The 17,986-nt window shown below is 29.4% G+C and overlaps 4 protein-coding genes across 4 annotated transcripts; all 4 read left to right on the top strand.

Moving 5' to 3' along the window:
- Positions 1–404: 404 nt before the first annotated feature.
- Positions 405–1,978, top strand: LOC111679560 (40S ribosomal protein S9). Its single transcript, XM_023441137.2, has 4 exons — positions 405–473; positions 683–928; positions 1,109–1,295; positions 1,679–1,978. Exons 2-4 carry the CDS (start codon positions 706–708, stop codon positions 1,851–1,853), a joined length of 585 nt encoding a protein of 194 aa, XP_023296905.1. The 5' UTR covers positions 405–473; positions 683–705; the 3' UTR covers positions 1,854–1,978.
- A 2,635-nt stretch (positions 1,979–4,613) lies between these two features.
- Positions 4,614–8,923, top strand: LOC111679550 (leucine-rich repeat-containing protein 59). The gene is made up of 4 exons (XM_023441126.2): positions 4,614–5,019; positions 6,176–6,235; positions 6,304–6,570; positions 7,009–8,923. Exons 1-4 carry the CDS (start codon positions 4,921–4,923, stop codon positions 7,537–7,539), a joined length of 957 nt encoding a protein of 318 aa, XP_023296894.2. The 5' UTR covers positions 4,614–4,920; the 3' UTR covers positions 7,540–8,923.
- A 1,606-nt stretch (positions 8,924–10,529) lies between these two features.
- Positions 10,530–13,526, top strand: LOC111679557 (putative alpha-L-fucosidase). The gene is made up of 6 exons (XM_023441135.2): positions 10,530–10,826; positions 10,889–11,030; positions 12,026–12,132; positions 12,197–12,446; positions 12,613–13,249; positions 13,315–13,526. Exons 1-6 carry the CDS (start codon positions 10,610–10,612, stop codon positions 13,426–13,428), a joined length of 1,467 nt encoding a protein of 488 aa, XP_023296903.2. The 5' UTR covers positions 10,530–10,609; the 3' UTR covers positions 13,429–13,526.
- A 134-nt stretch (positions 13,527–13,660) lies between these two features.
- On the top strand, positions 13,661–16,836 carry LOC111679558 (putative alpha-L-fucosidase). The gene is made up of 6 exons (XM_046951579.1): positions 13,661–13,962; positions 14,023–14,164; positions 15,437–15,543; positions 15,619–15,868; positions 15,965–16,601; positions 16,669–16,836. Exons 1-6 carry the CDS (start codon positions 13,746–13,748, stop codon positions 16,780–16,782), a joined length of 1,467 nt encoding a protein of 488 aa, XP_046807535.1. The 5' UTR covers positions 13,661–13,745; the 3' UTR covers positions 16,783–16,836.
- The last annotated feature ends 1,150 nt before the right edge of the window (positions 16,837–17,986 follow it).

Genomic DNA, 17,986 nt, shown 5'->3' with positions numbered 1-17,986 from the left:
CCGTGAATGTAAAACATTCAAAATAAAACTATGAACGTAATACACAGGGTGAATCAAGATATATATAATTATAATAAGAAAAATAAATCTACAATAGTTTTTCTGAATTCAATGAATATGGCTTATTTCTGTGGATAGAATTTTAGCACTCAATGTTTAAAGGTCGATTTATAGGACACTCAAATTCGACTTGTTTTATTATACATTCTTTATTTTCAAAAACATCTTAATAATGTTATTAAACAGAATTTATTGATTTTTAAAGTATCTTTTTTTTTTAAAATAATGTTAAAACAAAGATATAAAAACAAACATTAAATATAACAAACGAAATACACAGTGAATACAACCCTAAACATGAAGAAGCACTAATGACATTTATAAAATGTAAGTTGGTAACGCCATGCTGTTAAAAAATGTCAATTGACATTTTGTCGTTTTCTTTCTTTCTTTGTTGAATCGTCAAACCGAATGTACGTAATATTTTTCAAGTGTTTTAAAAAATTAATAAAATATTAAAAAATAACAAGAAATACTTAGTAATTTTATTAAAATATTAAAGTTTTTTAACTATATTTTAATAAAACACTAAAGTTTAGAGAAATTTTGTACCGATGTTTAAGATATAACAAGATGAAAAATATTAACCTAACTTTTTTGTTGTATATTATTTTACAAATAGAATCGGGTTGATTTGGTGCCAACATGGTGAACGGACGTATACCCTCAGTCTTCTCGAAGACTTATGTTACTCCTCGTCGTCCTTATGAAAAGGCTCGCTTGGACCAGGAATTGAAGATCATTGGTGAATATGGTCTCCGTAACAAGCGTGAAGTCTGGCGTGTCAAGTACGCTTTGGCCAAAATCCGTAAGGCTGCTCGTGAATTGTTGACTTTGGATGAGAAAGACGAAAAGAGATTGTTCCAAGGTATGTTTTGTGTCCAAATGGAATGTCATTTTAAAGTTTGTGATGATTTTGTATATATAAATGACACTTCTTGTCAGAGCTAAACGTTGAAGATTTACAAATTCTGAGTGTAATACATATCGAACCATTTTTTTTTACTTAAGACAAGTTTTTTAATAAATTTTTTTCTTTAATTTTTAGGTAATGCCTTGTTGCGTCGTTTGGTACGTATTGGTGTTTTGGATGAATCCCGCATGAAGCTCGATTACGTTTTGGGCTTGAAAATCGAAGATTTCTTGGAACGCCGTTTGCAAACCCAAGTCTTCAAATTGGGATTGGCCAAATCCATCCATCATGCTCGTGTCTTGATCCGCCAACGTCACATTCGGTAATTATCTGCTCTGATTAAGGGCTTCGCGCCTTTGGATTGAAATTTAACAAAACATAAAAAACCTTGATATGAAAATTGTTCAGTAAGACCACTTGGGAGTCGAACAAATTACCCTGAGTAGTAAAAGGAGGTAGGGGGTTTTTTGTACCGGCTCTCAACGTCTTTTGGTAATTGGTTTTGAATTCTAAACACTTGCCTATGTGTTACAGAATAACCAATTTAGTTTAGGTCCAGCCTAAACAAAATGCCGAGTAAGTTACTGCAAAAAAGAAACTTCGAACTGAACCTCAAGAGTCACTCTTAAAGAGACCTCCTTTTTTATTTTATTTAGCTTTTTTATATTTTACTGATTATTTGTTTTTCTATTTTATTTTTTATAGTGTCCGCAAACAGGTTGTTAACATTCCTTCCTTTGTGGTCCGCTTGGATTCCCAGAAACACATCGATTTCTCTTTGAAGTCTCCCTTCGGTGGTGGCCGCCCCGGTCGCGTGAAGAGGAAGAACATGAAGAAGAACACTGGCAGCGGTGCCGCCGCCGAAGAAGAAGAAGATTAAGCTATCAAATCTTCATCCTTGTCGTAATTTTTCTTAAGGATTTTAAAATTTTTTATCTCTGCGTTTGTTTCAGAATGTGGACGTAAATTATGAAAAAATAAATGATTTTTTTAATTAAAAATTAATTATTTTTGTTTTATTTTTACAAATTTGTTGTTTAGTTTTTGAACAAGGAATTAAATGTTCAAGTATACAAATATACGGGCAAAGGTTAAGAGTTTTTTATAAATAGTTCCAATATTTTTGTGAAAGATTATATTCTCTACATTTAAGTTAAAGCAGGATGCACTTTTACATCATGAGTTAAAGAATTTTTTTGTTTAGTTTACTAATTATTTTTATTGTGTTATATTTTAGATATATTTAGATCTTTGTGTTACTGCAAAACTACATATTGTGGAACGAGTTATGATCCGACCATTCACAACATTTGGTAGAAAAATATTTTCATAAAACTAATACGAATTCGATCATAATGTAGATCAGTTATTTTTAAAAATAACTGAAGATTATTTGTAAAAAGCTGAACTAATGTTAGAATTGATAAATTCGTTTGGTTCTATGGAATTGAAAACATTTAGAGACGTTATGCTTTTCAAGAGCCTTAATACAAGTCTGGTTTCAATAAAGGTCCATAATATAATGCAATGAAGCAATTATATAAATTAGAGCATAACATCGATAAAATTACAAGATTTGTAAATACATTATAAACATTAAAGTGATTACAGTGGACGTCCAATAGTACGTACCCTCTTTATTACGAATGTCCAATAATACGAATGGCAAAATTGTTGCATTGTCTACTCTATAGTACGAATAAAGTCACAATTTTTCTGTTCGATAGTACGGAAAACGCATTTTTATGGGAATTTTGGTTTTATTTGCGTATGAATGAAGTTTTTATTTGGTTTTTATTTTATGATTTCAATATCATTCACCTTTAGCTGAGTAATTTTGAAGTTTTTTGTATTTATTACAAATGTTTTGTGTTTTTAAAAGTCCTATACACACAATTTACTGTATGTATATTTACAAATCAACAATTATTTAGTGTAATTAATTTATTTTCTTGTAATTTCGATGACCATAGAGAAGAAATTAAATTTAATGATATCGCCAATGAGAATAATATTGAAGCTTCAAAAATTTTAAATTAGAGAATTGTTTTTGTAAGTATATTCCATTCAAGTTTCTTATTAAAGTTTTATGTAATCTGAACATGTTTTATACATTTTGGAACAGATATGTACATGCAAATTGTCTTTGGCACACATATTTTTAAAAACATTAAAATTAAAAACCTTCTATATATCATTTCAACTATTGGACTCACGATACTTTCATTAACAATTCGTATACGTAAATATAAGCCTGTTATGCCGGTTTACTTACAATAAATTTGAAATAATACATATTTATTATATTTTGTTTCGTTATGTAATTTTTCATGAAAAATAAAACAAAAATAAAATCCTATATTTTATGTGTATTATTTGAATTTAAACATACAAAATGTGTTGTTCAATAATACGAATTTTTCGGTACTACGAAAGGGCCTGACATTATATAATTCGTACTAGTGGACGTCCACTGTATTAAATAACGATATATTGTGGACCAAAGTATACCATTAGAGAGGTAATTGATTTCTTGCCGAAGACATCAAAGAGTAGTTTCTTTATAATTGCAAAGAATACGATTCTTTTAAATATTCTTTAAGATATCTTAAACTCAATCTTGAAACAAATTAAAAATTTACAAAATCGAAATTTTTAAAATTTGCATTTAATTTTAATCGTTTTCGTAAAATATAGCATTATATCAGTAAAATTATCTATGAGTTGTCATGATAAAATTAGCATTTTGTTACCGCTATGACATAAACAAAGAAAATTACAATTTTTCTGTCGACGTTTTGTCAAGTGCTCTGATAAATATATGGCTAATATTGCCATGAGTTTTCCCCAAATATTTATCATGCTAAACATCAACCCTCGTATTCATAAAGATATTAATCGCTTATTTGAGGTTTATTTTGTTAGGTATTTACGAATATTAGGACAAATTGACATCAAGACATTTTTTAACGTTATACCATCGTTATGATAATGTGTCAACAATTGTCGTTAACATTTTTTTATAAAATTTTATTTTTGTGCAATTAAAATTTAATTAGTGTTTATTTAATAAATTTGCATTTAATTTTAATTGTTTTCATAAATATATCATTATTTCTGTAAAATTTTCTATGAGTTGTCGTGATAAAATCAGTATTTTGTTATCCCTATACATTAACATAAATAAAAAACTGAAAATTTTTCTGTCGATGTTTTGTCAAGTACTGTGTTAAATAATTGTCTAATATAGACATGGGGTAACACAAATAAAAATATTTACAATTGTTCTACGACGTATTGTTAAGTGCTGTAATAAATATTTGTCTAATATAGACATGTGGTAACAAAGTTATCAGAACAATTATTTCAATAACAAATTTTATTTTTATTGAATTTTATTTTTGTTCAATTAAAATGGATTTTTAACTGTTTGTTTTATAATTAAAAAAGTATAGAAATCTGGCAGCACTTTTTACAAAAAAAGTTTGTTTTAAATAAAAAATATTCACACTAATTATCGGCAACACTAAAACATTTTCGCTAGAATTGCAATTTTACTTTAAAAATCTGTCAAGATTACTGTAGAAAAGAAAATCACTAATTTTATTTTAAAACATGCTTAGTTTTGCTTTAAATAGCTTGATTAACAACATTGTTTTTCCGTTATTATGACATCTCTTTTGATAAACAATTCTAAACAAGCAACAACAACAACAATTTGACACTTTCTTTTAGCAAACGAACAAAAAAAGTTGCAACGATTGAAAGCAAAACGAAAGAAAAAACCTTGAACTTCTCTTCATTCCTGAGTTTTCGGTTTCTGTTGTTTGATGGTGGTGGCTTGCCTGCATCTTTTTGTTTCTTACATTTCGGCAAAGAAAATTTGTTCCAAAAAATTTTTTGTTGCAAAATTAATTGAAACGCCGAATTGACACAAATCTAATAAAATGCCCAAGGCAAATAAAGTGAATGTTAAGGAAAAAGTTGAGGATAATGTTTGCGATTTAAGTTTGTCCGAATTGAGGGAGATTCCCGTCAAAGAAATCGTAAGTATGGGAAACGAACGGTCTATTGTGTAAAAAATGCAAACAAAAAAACCAAGTGCTATACAAATTGGAAAAATGGAAGAAAAAAAAAGAAACCTTGTAACGAAAGTGAAAGTTCCATGAAGGACTGTTGCAGTAAAAGTTTTTAATTATATTAATGGTCATACTCTTGTAAACATAAATTACTTATAAGCGAAAGTAATGAAATAATAGTGTGGTGTTCCTTTTTGGAAACACACCCTTTTTCTAAGTTCATTTTCGAGCTGTGTCTATATTAGAAATTCACCAGCTTGTGTATCCATCCATATTTAACCCTCAAACCAATAATCAGCACATATGCAAACACAATCATACTTATTTCAATGTTTGCGCTGTGGGTCACAATACTGCAGCAACAACATACAGTTGCAGTGCAAACTGTGAAAGTAATGTTGGGTTTATACTATTGTGAAAGTGTTCTGACATAAGGTCCGTCTGCATTTATCCTGTGTATCCGAATCCTTGTGCTTATTAGGATAAAGAGTTGAAGTTGTTGATCCCATGTGAATAAAATTAACCCAACTTGTTGTTAATGGGAAGACTACAAAAATAAATCACAGACCTATAAGAGCCAAAATTTCCGCAAATACATATTTATATACTATATAGGTATATGTTTGTACTTTGTCTTGGATTTTCTCTGCGAAATATCAGAAGACATATGAAGATAACTTTTATACGACACCAGAAGTTTTAATATTTAAAATCCTCCAATTGCCTGCCAGGAGTGATTTTGGTGAATCAGCCTTTAAAAAAAGTATTATCTCTAAATGTTTGAACAGATTGTGAACACTAAAACTAAATAGTTTTTCGAAAAGCTCGGAGAGTATATTTAAAAAGAACTGAAAAAGTTTACGCTAATTTACCCATCACTGTCATAAAACGAAAGAGTTTTGCGGTTTGGCCTGAATAAATAAAATCTTGCACTTTCTCATGTTATTTCAATTCTTCTTTAATTTCTTTTTTCCGTTTTACTTGTCTCACCAGTTTAATGCATTAAATAACGGTGAGTGCAGGAAAAACAGGGTTGCTCTTGTGTGTGCGGTTTTATTTAAATTTTTGGCAATTTTTTTTTCCAGTATTGATATTGAGTTCTCCTCTTTATTGTTTTTTACAGGCTTCCTTTAAGCGTGTAAATGTATTGGATTTATCTAGTAATCGTTTGATGTCTTTGGGTGTAAGTACATAAAAATAAAGTTTGTTTTGTCTTTTTAAAGATTTACAGAAAATTTGTTTATATTTCAGAAAAACTTTAGCACACTAACGCGATTGGTTAAGTTGGATTTGAGTAAAAATCAAATTAAATTTTTACCCGAGGACTTTGGTCTTTTAAGAAATCTTAGACATTTGGATTTGTACAACAATCAATTGGAACATTTGCCTTTGAGTTTTGGTGATTTAACAAATTTAAGATATTTAGATCTTAAAGGTAATCCCTTAACACCGGCTTTAACGAAGATTGTGGGCATTTGCACAACAACAAAGGATTGTCAAGATTCGGCTAAGAGAACGGTGGGTATTCGAGTGTAATAAATATAGATAGATAGATAGATAGATAGATAGATAGATAGATAGATAGATAGATAGATAGATAGATAGATAGATAGATAGATAGATAGATAGATAGATAGGCAGATAGACAAACTCGTACTGGTCGAGAATAAACGACACCATTCAAGATCTTTGTCCTGCGTGTGGAACAGGCCCACACAATGTTCAACACCTTTTTAACTGCAGGGCAAATCCAACTCAGTTGGAACCTGAATCCCTTTGGACTCGTCTACTGGATTTTGATCTAACGGAATTGAATAACCAGAGCGAAGAAGAAGAGTAGGGAATAATGTTTAAATATATATATACGTGTAATTTCAACAACAACAGATAGACAGATAGATATTTACAAATTCTAAACAAATTATCATACATTTTTATAATTTCCTTTCGTTACAGGTTAAATTCATGTCCGCTATGCAAGTGGAGGCCATAAAAGCCAAAGAACAATATAAACAGGAAATTTTACAAAATCAAAATACACACTCTATCCAAGATGAAATTGAAAATTCTGACAAATCTCAAGAATTGCCACAAAAATCAAAGAAATCCAAGAAATCAAAATCCAAAAAGAAATCGAGCAATAATCAAGATTCAGCAACTCACACAGTGGCACTCTCGGCCGATGACAATATAACCATAGCAAAGACCACTAAAAATAAAAAGTCTGCCAACGGTTCATTAAAGTACACAACAAAATCTGTACCACCCTCAACAGCTTTAACATCGCTGATCATCTTTTTGCTAATGGTGGCATTTAATGTGGTACTCATCTATATGATTATGTTCAAAAATCCAGAAATTGCTGAAAAAATTGTGGAATCGATACCGCATCAATATCGTGATTGGATTTTAACTAAAACTGAAATCTTTCGTTTGCGTGTTACCGACTGGATTTCAGAATTTCGTACACCACCAGAGGAACACTGACGGTTCATCTATTTGAAGCCATAAGTGTAGAGAGTTATGAAAGAAAAGGGCGAGTTTGATTGATCAAGTTTAAAGGACAAATACAAAATTTTAAACTTTCGATTGATAATGGCTTCAAATAGAGAAAAAACGATTAAGGCCCAAAATTGGTTATCTAAAAAATTAAGAGATAAATTTGTAATTTTGACAAAATAGAAATATTATTGTTTTATGACCGCATTGTACACAAACGTATTTAACCAAAGAAATTTATAAATTTCAAAATTTAACAAATTTTTAGAATATAAAATTTGTATACTGCCATTTATATAATCTGATCTGTATCTATTAGAACTGTAACTATCATCAACATTATTAACAACATTAATTTTATATAAAAAGTTATTATTATTATTACGTTTTACGTCCATGTCCAAAAGCAACATCAACAAAAAGTTAACAACAGAAATCTTCTATATTAGAGAAAATACAAAATATTTAAATATTTATATACAAACAAACACGTTTAAGAGAATTCTACGTTTAATTTTTGTTTAAATTTAATTTCTATATAATTTATTTAATTTCTTCCTACAATAGCCAGACAAACAGTAACCACAGTAACAACTAATTCAATGTTCCATACAATTACAAGCTAAAATACTTACTAAATAGAAAAAGAAAACCAAACAGTATAATCAACTATGTTTTAATTGAAATATTAAAGAAATACAAAAATAAACTCAATATTTTTTCAATATTTTACACAATTTACAATCAAGCTTAAAGGTGTTATACTTAAAGTATAACACTTTTCAACAAACTATACTAAATACTTACTTACACTATACATCATTACATATTATTAACTAACAATAAAACAAAAACTCAACTCAATAAATCTGCAAGCAATAGTTGACAGTAAAATACAAAAACAATTATAAAATGTAATTCAATCTACTCACAGAGTTTTATGTTGTTAAATTTTTACCAAATCGCCACATACATTTTATACAATACCTCGTTTTGTTTATTTTTTTCTGCCTCCTTATAGTTTTGCATTTTTTTGCTGGAAAATTCTTTAAGAATTTCTTGTTATGTGTTAACTTTAGTTGAATTATATTTCAATACAGATAAATATTAAATACTTTTTTTTAAATATTTTATTTCTCAATTTGGTAGTTTTTATATATTAAAATTAACTTAAAATATTTTATGCATTTCTTTATCAATTATTATAACCTTTATCTTTATTATAAACAAAAAGAGCAAATTATTTAAGCAAATATCTTTTTTATATTTTATCATACAACTAAGTTTAAAATTAAATCTATCATTTCACACATATACATTTTTTCAACTTGATCTATAAGTAATATAACTAAATAAAGTTTTTTGAAGCAAAGAAATTTTTGATTTATTAGAGGTCTTCTGATCTTGAGCATAAAACAATGAATTCGATTTGGAAATTGTTTAAAAATTTTAAAATTACTATTTTTTTGATAATCACTTCTATTTTATGTCACACAAAAAATGACTTTGGCATTTCGTTTGTAATACATCGAAATATTGGTCGTGGACCAACAAATTTAGATAAATGTATTCTGGGTCTTTATTAAATTCTAACACGATCAAGCCATGTCCGTCTGACAGACCACCATCACACGAAAGGAGCTCTACAAATTACATCGGAACATCACCATTGTCATGTTGACCAAACAGTTCCTCCTGGGATGTCATCGGAGAAGTCATCCCAATTTTAACATCACACAGATGGATACTCCCCCGAGGCATGTCAAGAAGGATCTTCGTATATACGAGGAAAACATATGTGCAGGATCCACTGGATCAGTCCTCGTATTCGGTAGCTTTGAACGACATTCATAGAGACGACATAAATTCCGCGGTTACAGGATACCGCATGAATGTCGTACTTGGAGGTCGCCCACCGCCCATAGCAGAGACGAAAGAAAATTTGGCGCGGAAAACAAAAGTAGTTCTGGCACAACAAAGATCGGGATAGAGCAACAGGTTCAATGCCTACTGGTCACGTATAGAACGTGTCGTCCCCAACGAATGTCCTACATGTGGTAAGGGCCCTCATGACACCCACCACATATTCAACAGCTCAGCCAACCCTACGTCACTCTGTCCAATGGATTTATGGACGCATCCAGTTGAAATAGCTCAATTTTTAGGACTGGACAATGAATTATACAATAAGTTTTAGCTGTTACAACAAAAACGAAAGGAGCTAGACAGTTAAAATTTTGCATATATATTGTCTATTGAAAGGTTTCCGGATAGCCCCCAAAAAATTGTTCTCCAGAAAAACAGTTTTAAAAGTACGAGTATAGTGATCAAATTCGTTGTAAATAAGTTTCATACGAACCAAAATCTCTTTACCAAATTTTATAAGTGTCGATCCATATAATGATGAGCTTTAAGTGACTGTAAAGCTCAGTAGTGACCGGTAGTGTACCCACCGAAAAAAAGTATTAACGGGCGTAACTGTTTTAGAGGGGGTTTTTGAGTTGTCAATCAAATGCCAATTAATAATCAGATTAGTTAATCTAAAAATAAATGGATTCTAAAGTTAATCGGCTTTGATGTTTTTCAATATAAGATTAAACTTTGTAGTTTTTCCACAGAAAACAGCAGAAAACTTCACTATCTGTGATCAAAACACTGCAAGTTTTAATAAAAAGAAGAAGACAATTGTAAATGTAATATGAAAATTAGTAAAAACTTGGATTTAAAACAAAAAAAATATATATTGTGAAATCCCTATAATTTATATTTATCGATGAATCAATCATTTTAAAGTTTATTAAAAATTGTATTATTTTTTTTGCATCAGCTGTTTACACTTCTGCATTTCTTCCTCAAGTTTAAACAACCTCCATTGGGCGCTTAAACTAGCGAACAAAATTAACGTACAAATCCATTGAGAATTGAGAAATGAGCTGAGTTTTTTCAAAACAATTCAAAAGTATACATTTGTAGATAGAATTTACTAAATCAGTGTGTATAATACTGTGAGAGTTGATCTATACTAGAGCTAATCTGCTGTAATAAGTTTAATTCTCAAATGGAAAATAAATTTTTATTTGCATTAATTTTAACCATTTGTGCGAAAGTAAGTACTAGTGGAAAGGTACAAACAAAATACGAACCTAAGTGGTCGAGTCTAGATAAAAGACCATTGCCCAGTTGGTATGATGAAGCCAAAGTTGGTATATTTATACACTGGGGTGTATATTCTGTACCCAGTATGGGTTCTGAGTGGTTTTGGACAGATTGGAAAAGTAAGTTTTTCTTCTATTTTATACATCAGATGAAATCATTTCAAAATTGTTTATATTTTTAGATTTAAAATATAAAAATTACGTTGATTTTATGGAGAAGAATTATAAACCCGGCTTTACTTATCAAGAATTTGCTCAAGATTTTACTGCTGAGTTATTTAATGCCACTCAATGGTCTCTATTATTTAGAGACAGTGGGGCAAAGTGAGTAGAAAGTGTTGTTTTTAATGTGTTGTTTATAATCTAAAAATTTTTAATTATAACGAGGAAAATATGGATCAATTACAAAAAAATTTGTGTTATAATTTGTATTGTTTGCTTTAAATTTAATTTCGAAATATGATCTATTACGAGAATGGCCAATTCGTGTTACATTGAACGATCGGCAAATGCAAATTTACACAGTTAAACAATTTTAAATCAGGATTTTCTATATGTCCATATATTTATACCCTACATTACTGTAGTGAGGACTGGACTACTTTCCTACTTGTTATACCCTTCACCTTCGTATATATAAGTTTGTCATTCCGTTTGTAATTTCTATCCGTCTGTCCGCCTGTCTGTCCGTCTGTCTGTTGAAATCAGTTTTTAGAGGTCCCCAGATATCGGCGAGATCCGAATCTTCAATAATTCAGTTAGACAGTTATCTTTCGAGAAGATCGCTATTTAAAATCAGCAAAATCGGTCTATAAATAACGGAGATATGAGCAAAAATCCGAGACAACCTCTGAAAATTTCATCAAAAAAGCCACATTTTTTTCATGCTTTGTTAAAAAACCAACAACAACACTGTGAATTGGATAAAGATGTACATATGCGTGTGGAGATGTATTCGGTTTTATTCAGCTGTGTATTTTTTTGTATGTTTGCATGCTGTTCTGTTTTCACGAATGCAAGTGGGTATAACTAGAACAAGGGGATAAAGCAGTAATATGTTGGTAATACAGCTCATATTTGTTTGAGGGCAATACAGTTTGACGGTGGTATTACAGTACAACGGTTAATATTTCTTTCTGCTACAGTTTATATTTGTTTGTGTGTATGTTATGTGTGACATATGTGCAGAGATACAAAATAAATAAAAACTGTTTTTTTAAACATACTTGGTGAAGGGTATATAAGATTCGGCACAGCCGAATATAGAAATATTACTTGTTTTTACAATAAAACTGAATTTTTAATTGTTTTAATTTTAGATATGTGGTCCTAACTAGTAAACATCATGACGGTTATTGTCTATGGCCTTCAGAACAATCATTCGGTTGGAATTCTATGGATGTTGGACCCAAACGAGACATAATAAGTATGTTTGTAATTTTAAATTATAAAACAATACCTAAATCATTAAAAGCTTTCTATATTTTTAGGAGAACTCTCTTCTGCATTGCGTAAGAATACCGATTTAAAATTCGGTTTATATTATTCGTTATTCGAGTGGTTTAATCGCATGTATATCAACGATAAATTACATGCATTTTTACAACAAAATTATGTTACAAATAAAGTCAGACCTGAACAAAAGTATTTGATACAAGAATACTTACCTGAAATTTTATGGTCCGATGGAGATTGGGAAGCGCCAGCGAAATATTGGAAATCTGAAGAGTTTATAGCATGGTAAGCTATGGAGCAAATTTTTTAACTTATTTTAACTAAATTTGTGAATTATTCAATTTCGAAAATAATTTTTGATGGTCCTGTAAGAAATTTACATCGAAAATCGAAATATAGCTTGCATAATATCTTCTTGATTTTGAAGTAATTTAAAAATTCCACCTTTCAGGCTTTACAATGACAGTCCGGTGCGTGATACAATCGTAACCAATGATCGCTGGGGAATTGGTACTGCTTGCTTACATGGTGATTTCTATAATTGTAAAGATCGTTTTAATCCGGGTGTATTACAGCCTCATAAATGGGAAAACGCCTTCACTTTAGATAAACAGAGTTGGGGTCAACGTTTTGATTTGACTCTAAAGGATTTTATGACAAGCGAAGAAGTCATACATCAAATAGTTACTACCGTCAGTTGTAATGGCAATGTTTTGATCAATGTAGGACCTACAAAATATGGCACAATTTTACCTATATTTGAAGAGAGATTACGTGACATGGGTGAATGGTTGAAAATAAATGGTGAAGCTATTTATGGCACGAAACCTTGGTTATATCAAAATGATAGCGTTACTCCTTCTATATGGTACACTAGTAAGGTGGAGGATAGTAAACAACTTATTAATATCTATGCTATAGTTTTGGTATATCCTTACGATACCAATAGTGTAACTATATATCCTTGGGGTAATTCATCTACTGAATATTTGAATATTCAATTAGTTGGTTTGGAGTTATTAAATACAATTAAAGAACGTAATATCAATTCAATAGAAATGTTGGGTTTAGAGGATTTTACTATAAAGGTAAGTTTATTTTAAATGTGGTTTTCATTAAGGTTTTCATAAAATTATTCATTATTTAATTTCAGTGGGATTTACATGGTTCAGCTTTGCATCTGGAATTTCCACCTAAAAACCTAATTGATAAGAAAAGTCTAAGAAATGCCTGGACTTTTAAAATTGTCGTTAATAATGAAATATAATTTTTTTTAAAACTACGTAATAATGTTAATATTATTATTATTAAGGAAAATCCTTTTCAAAAAATGATTTCTATTAAAGTTTCATTCTTTCAAAGTCATGGTAACAAATGTGTTGACAAATCAATATACCTGAAATTTTTGAAATAGTGAGTATAATAAAACAAACTTTTTAACTCAGTTATTGAGTACGAGCATATCGGACCGAACAAACAATTGAGCTCAATTGATATTGCAGATGTTTATATATAAACTCAGTGTGCTTGTTACCGCGATCAACTCTAGAACGTTCATCAAAAATTAGTTTAAATCGTTGTAAAATGTTGAGTAAACTTTTAATAATATTAATTTTCATATTTTCTGCAAAATTAGGCAATTGTGCAAAAGTACAAACTAAATACGAACCAAATTGGTCAAGTTTGGATAAACGACCACTGCCCAGTTGGTATGATGAAGCCAAAGTGGGTATATTTATACACTGGGGTGTATATTCCGTACCCAGTATGGGTTCTGAATGGTTTTGGAAATATTGGAAATGTATGTTTTATTAAAAGTACTTTATACAATTTTATCATTTTATTTTGTTTATAATTTTAGACTTTAAAAATACAAATTATGTTGAATTTATGGAGAAGAATTATAAACCTAACTTTTCTTATCAAGAATTTGCTCAAGATTTCACTGCTGAGTTGTTTGATGCCACTCAATGGTCTCTGCTATTTAAAGACAGTGGGGCAAAGTGAGTAGAAAGTGATTGTTATTGATAAACGTATCATGTTTTTAAAATCAATTTAAATTTCAAAATTCATCTACTTTTTGTGGTTGTCTGACAGGCATGTTAACACTAATGAAACCTTTTTAATGTAATTTTCAAAAGGTAATCCTATTTACGGATCAAGCTAAAAGCCGTGATACAAGGTTGTCAGATCATACAACGTTGTCAGTAAAATGTTTCAAAAATGTCTAATAATCGTCTGAACTTGAAATTTTTCTTTTGCAACGATGTCAAACAAAGCATTGCCGAAAATATTGCAAGGCAAAATGTGTAAGTTGACAGTATTATTAGACATTTTCTGCGCATTTTACTGCCAACGTTGTAAGATCTAACAACCGTGTATACATTGCATAATTATTTTTAAACATTTTCTGCCAAATAAAACTAAAATGTAAAAACATAAGTGGTTTGCTATGTAGTGCTTAAAGCCGTGATACACTGTAGTCAGATCTTACAAAGTTGGTAAGAAATATTCAGAAAATGTCTAACAAACGTGTGAACATACAATTTTTACTTTAAAATGTTGTTCAAAAAAGCATTTCCGTATATGTTGCAAGACAACAATTCTAAGTTGACACCGTTGTTAGTTATTGTCTCACAATTTTTCTGCTAATATTTTAAGATCTTCTAACTTTGTATTCAACATACCTTTACACAGATGTTTAAAAATAAGCGGACTTAAGTCTGAAGATTGTCTTGGGTAATTAAAAAGTATACATATATAAAATTTTATTATCTTTAAAATTAATATCTAATAAACCTTACATTGTGCAAAACTTTAATGTTTTCACGAACTGAAAGTTGCATATTTTACAACTATTAAAATAACGTGTTTTCCCATAAATCGTTAATTTTTATGAGCTAATTGTGTTTATTTTAAGTTATCATTATAAAAGGAAAATTGAAAGGCTTTAAGATTTTACTAGTTTAGAAATGAAATTTTGTGACGAAGTGTAAAAAAGGTAATAAATTAAACAATTGTTTATACTATAAAAGGTTTTAAGAGTGTAACTTTATTTTGATCAGGTAACTATATATGCGCCGACTTTAATCAATACCTATCTATCTATCTATCTATCTATCTATCTATCTATCTATCTATCTATCTATCTATCTATCTATCTATCTATCTATCTATCTATCTATCTATCTATCTATCTAGTCCATCTATCTTCGTTTTTTATAGTCCCTAGGAGGTTCAGGGACTAACTGGTTTGTAATTTATTTTATTTTTAGATATGTTGTCCTAACTAGTAAACACCATGAGGGTTATTGTCTTTGGCCTTCAGAACAATCATTCGGTTGGAACTCTATGGATGTTGGACCCAAACGGGATATAATAAGTAAGTTCCTTTTTTTTTGCATATTATACCATAAAGAATAATTTGGAATCAATACGAATTGTTTTTTTATTTAAGGAGAACTATCTTCTGCTTTGCGCAATAATACCGATTTAAAATTTGGTTTATATTATTCTCTCTTCGAATGGTTTAATCGCATGTACATCGATGATAAATTACACTTATTTTTAAAACAAAATTATGTAACGAATAAAGTTAGACCCGAACAAATGCATTTAATACAAGAATATTTACCCGAAATTTTATGGTCCGATGGAGACGCGGAGGCACCCGCGAAGTATTGGAAATCAGAGGAATTTATAGCATGGTAAAATAAATCGAAAAATTAAAACTTTCAGATAAAACTATTTTTGGAAAATTTAAAAAAATATATGATATGATACTTTGAGACTTTATTTTTCAGGCTTTACAATGACAGCCCTGTACGTGATACAATTGTAACTAATGATCGCTGGGGAATTGGGACTGCTTGCAAGCATGGTGATTTTTACAATTGTCAAGATCGTTTTAATCCTGGTGTATTACAGCCTCATAAATGGGAAAACGCCTTCACTTTGGACAAAGCAAGTTGGGGTCAACGTTTTGATTTGACTCTTAAGGATTTTATGACAAGCGAAGAAGTCATACATGAAGTAGTTACTACCGTCAGTTGTAATGGCAATGTTTTGATCAATGTGGGACCCACAAAATATGGTACCATTTTACCTATTTTTGAGGAGAGATTGCGTGACATGGGTCAATGGTTAAAAATTAATGGTGAAGCTATTTATGCCACTAAACCCTGGTTGTATCAGAATGATATCGTTACGCCCTCCGTATGGTACACTAGTAAGGTAGATGATAGAAAGCAACTTATTAATATCTATGCCATAGTTTTGGAATATCCCTACGATAGTAATAGTTTAACTATATATCCTTGGGGTAATTCAACCAGTGAATATTTAGATGTTCGTTTAATTGGTCTAGAATTATTAAATTCAATAAGGGATCGTAAAATCCATTCAATAGAAATGTTGGGTATGGAGGATTCACAAATTAAGGTAATTGATTGTGTTGTGGTTTTTAATATATTCAATAAAATTTATATAAATAATTTATTATTTTCAGTGGGATTTACATGGTCCCTCTTTACATGTAGAATTTCCACCTAAAAATCATATTGATAAGAGAAGACTAAAACATGCTTGGACTTTTAAAATAGTTGTTAATAGTGAAATGTAATTTGGTTAAAACTTCATTAATAAATTACCTGCATAAAGGGGGTTCAAAATATAATAGTGCTAACTTACATATGTACACTGAAAAAAATCCATGCCTAATATATAGGAAAAATGTCGTACATTGTACGAATCGTTCGTTGTTTCGCACCAAGAAATTCTTTCGTAATATATATGAAATTGTACGAAATATTTTAGTATAATGCAAAATATTCTTGAAAAAATTAATTCACATAAATTGAAAAAAGGGAATTTTGAATAAATATAGTAAAATTTACGAAATATTAATTTATTTAAACATTTTTGTTCATTTTAAAAAAAATTTCTAATTTTAGTTCAAAATTATTCTCCACACGAATTTTAATTTTTTTATGAAAATAATTCGTGAATAATCAAAGCTTGGAAATAATGAATTCTATTTGGAATTAATTCCCTTATATTTTTAATTCGGCTTTAAATTTTTGAATGTATCATTCTTTAAAACCATTCTTTGAATTTAAATTCTAAAGCTAAATTCCTAGGCTTTATATTCTACTGAATTAATTCCTAAGAGAATTCATTCTTTATAGGAATGATTTCAATGGAATTGTCATTCATATTTGTTTAATTCCTTCTATTACAATTTGAATAAAAGAAAAAAAATTTAATTCAATTTTTACAGAATGCTTTTGAATTATAAAACAAAACTTTCATTCAATCTATTTCAAATTGAATGGTTGAAAAATTTTTTAATTCAATTTGTAATAGATTGAATTCAAACAAAATTTATATCATTCAGAGGGAATTTAAAAATCAATAGGAATTGTTGAAATTAATTTTAATTCAATTTGTAATAGATTGAATGCAAACAAAATTAATTCATTCAGAAGGAATTTAACATTCTATAGGAATTAATTCATTAGAATATTAATTCAACTACATCGAAAGCTTTAAGAATTAATTCTAGGAATTAAATCAAAGGGAATGAGTTTGAAGTATTGTTAATTCTTTAAAATATAACTCAATTTCAAGTAAAAAATTAGAGAATGAATTCTTTCAGAGCTTTGTGAATAATATTATACTTTTTCTTTAATTTTATAAAAATGTTGTAGTTTTATTTAGTTACTAGCTATACCCAGTGTGCTTCGCTACCCTCATCGTAATGGAATAAAATAAATATCATTATTGTAAATGTATATATATATCTGCAATATCAAAAATTCCCCTTT

Source organism: Lucilia cuprina, chromosome 5 (assembly GCF_022045245.1).
Source record: "Lucilia cuprina isolate Lc7/37 chromosome 5, ASM2204524v1, whole genome shotgun sequence".
Taxonomy (NCBI): domain Eukaryota; kingdom Metazoa; phylum Arthropoda; class Insecta; order Diptera; family Calliphoridae; genus Lucilia; species Lucilia cuprina.
This window is presented reverse-complemented; position numbering and strand designations above follow the sequence as displayed.

Coding starts and splice junctions, on each gene's coding strand:
- LOC111679560 (XM_023441137.2), top strand. CDS start 706: ATGGTGAACGGACGTATACCCTCAGTCTTCTCGAAGACTTATGTTACT. Junction 929..1,108: donor CGAAAAGAGATTGTTCCAAG/GTATGTTTTGTG, acceptor TTTAATTTTTAG/GTAATGCCTTGTTGCGTCGT. Junction 1,296..1,678: donor ATCCGCCAACGTCACATTCG/GTAATTATCTGC, acceptor TATTTTTTATAG/TGTCCGCAAACAGGTTGTTA.
- LOC111679558 (XM_046951579.1), top strand. CDS start 13,746: ATGTTGAGTAAACTTTTAATAATATTAATTTTCATATTTTCTGCAAAA. Junction 13,963..14,022: donor GTTTTGGAAATATTGGAAAT/GTATGTTTTATT, acceptor TTATAATTTTAG/ACTTTAAAAATACAAATTAT. Junction 15,544..15,618: donor ACCCAAACGGGATATAATAA/GTAAGTTCCTTT, acceptor TTTTTATTTAAG/GAGAACTATCTTCTGCTTTG.
- LOC111679557 (XM_023441135.2), top strand. CDS start 10,610: ATGGAAAATAAATTTTTATTTGCATTAATTTTAACCATTTGTGCGAAA. Junction 10,827..10,888: donor GTTTTGGACAGATTGGAAAA/GTAAGTTTTTCT, acceptor TTATATTTTTAG/ATTTAAAATATAAAAATTAC. Junction 12,133..12,196: donor ACCCAAACGAGACATAATAA/GTATGTTTGTAA, acceptor CTATATTTTTAG/GAGAACTCTCTTCTGCATTG.
- LOC111679550 (XM_023441126.2), top strand. CDS start 4,921: ATGCCCAAGGCAAATAAAGTGAATGTTAAGGAAAAAGTTGAGGATAAT. Junction 5,020..6,175: donor AGATTCCCGTCAAAGAAATC/GTAAGTATGGGA, acceptor TGTTTTTTACAG/GCTTCCTTTAAGCGTGTAAA. Junction 6,236..6,303: donor ATCGTTTGATGTCTTTGGGT/GTAAGTACATAA, acceptor TTTATATTTCAG/AAAAACTTTAGCACACTAAC.